The following is a 1576-nucleotide window of genomic DNA, read 5'->3' as shown; positions in this document are numbered from 1 at the left end:
ACCGGTCGATGGAGGCGTCGGAGCAGGGCAAAGGCTACCAGCTGTACGCGGGCAAGTCTGCGTTTGGCGGCGGCGTCAAGGAGACGGACGGCAACGAGCCCATTCCGCAGGACTGGAGGGAGGTTGAGAATGAAAAGTATCGGCTGGAGCAGCAGAGGCTGGCCGCAGGCGGGAAATGAAATGAAACAGCTGGGACTTGTAGAAAGGAAATGAAAACAGACGGACGACAAACAATGGGGGAAAAATATATCTGAGCGAACTACGGAGCATGGTATGGCGTTATGGCGTTGATTTGAGGGCAAGAGAGGGAATACTTTACCTGGCTGGTTTTGATACCCGCAGGACGGTTGGAGATTCCGCAAAGGAAAAAATCATAGAGGGAAGGAATCGGCTCGCCTCTTTTGGAGGAAGCATGTGCGCATGTGCACTATGCTTCTTCAACGAGACGGTGCCTGTGGACTGTACTATAAGGAGGCATCTCGCTGCTCTACAACATGGACAAACATGTACATCATCGTACAAACGCAACAAATCCCAAAACTCACATACATCGGACACTAATCTGACGGACCCCCCTTGGACTCGTCGCAGCGCAACACACCGCAACGCCACGTTATGGCTGTAGAGGTTCCTACCACCAACTTGCAATAGAGCATCCACCCCGGGCTCCTTCAAACAAGCCTTTCAACACCTGCAATTGATTACCCAGAAACCCCCCTGACAGCTTTACAACAATAGAATGAGCCGAACCCATTTTCGCAATCAGCGGAATACACACAAGATTTTATCCTCCGTACGCATCAGCAAATGCTTCGAATCCACGTAACGCCTCGCATCGGATCGGCATTCTTAGCCGCCGTCTCCCGTTGCCGGTTTGCCGGTTTTATGTATCCGTTTTCCTTGTCCCTCAGCACCGCTGCTTCGGCTTCCTTGAAGCTACTACTAAATTGCCAGCGGAAATTCGAAAAGAAGTCCATGATAATCAAGCTAGTACTTTACTTTGCCAAACCGAAAAGACGCGTTAAGAGAGCCTTCTATTATTTCCCCTCGTGATGGCTTCCCCAGATTGTCAGTTGAGCATCAAGTCAATCAAATAAGTCGATCAATCAATCGCAAATCGATCATCCGAACGCTCATGTACCTCAATGCCCACAAAGAGCAACACACTAAAGTATCTGGTACGTCCTTGCGTGGCGTTGCTATGCCCGTCTCCGCCAAGCAAGCAACATGTAGCCTGTACTCACTCCAGCAAGCTCCAGGTACTTTGCCCGCCCCCCCGAAACGCAAAACATGCAGCTCCAGAATTCTATGTAAGCGCCTTGGCAAAGTGAGATGCTGTCGTCATCAAGAACCCGCCCTAAAGAAACCCGTCAAACGATAACAACTCCCCATCGCTTTCCAAGAACACGGACCCAAATAGTAGAACTCTACGGCCTGGAAATAAATGCAAGGAAGCACAAAAAAAGCCACGCGTTGGTTAGCCCGATGGAAAAGCCCTAGAAAACAGCCGGTTGCAAAAACAAGAAGAGGCTAACAAGAGAAAAAAGAAGGTTCCCTTCTCCCCCCCCCTTTAACA

General features: G+C 50.1%; 1 protein-coding gene across 1 annotated transcript; it reads left to right on the top strand.

Moving 5' to 3' along the window:
• Positions 1–14: 14 nt before the first annotated feature.
• BBK36DRAFT_9157 (hypothetical protein) lies at positions 15–179 on the top strand (the record flags this gene model as incomplete). The annotated part of the gene is made up of 1 exon (XM_024898587.1): positions 15–179. A coding segment is annotated over one exon (165 nt), but the record flags the coding sequence as incomplete, so codon positions are not given.
• Between the last annotated feature and the right edge of the window lie 1397 nt (positions 180–1576).

This window comes from Trichoderma citrinoviride (assembly GCF_003025115.1).
Source record: "Trichoderma citrinoviride strain TUCIM 6016 unplaced genomic scaffold BBK36scaffold_60, whole genome shotgun sequence".
Lineage (NCBI taxonomy): Eukaryota > Fungi > Ascomycota > Sordariomycetes > Hypocreales > Hypocreaceae > Trichoderma > Trichoderma citrinoviride.
Note: the sequence above shows the minus strand (reverse complement) of the source record. Positions and strands in the feature narration are given on the sequence as shown.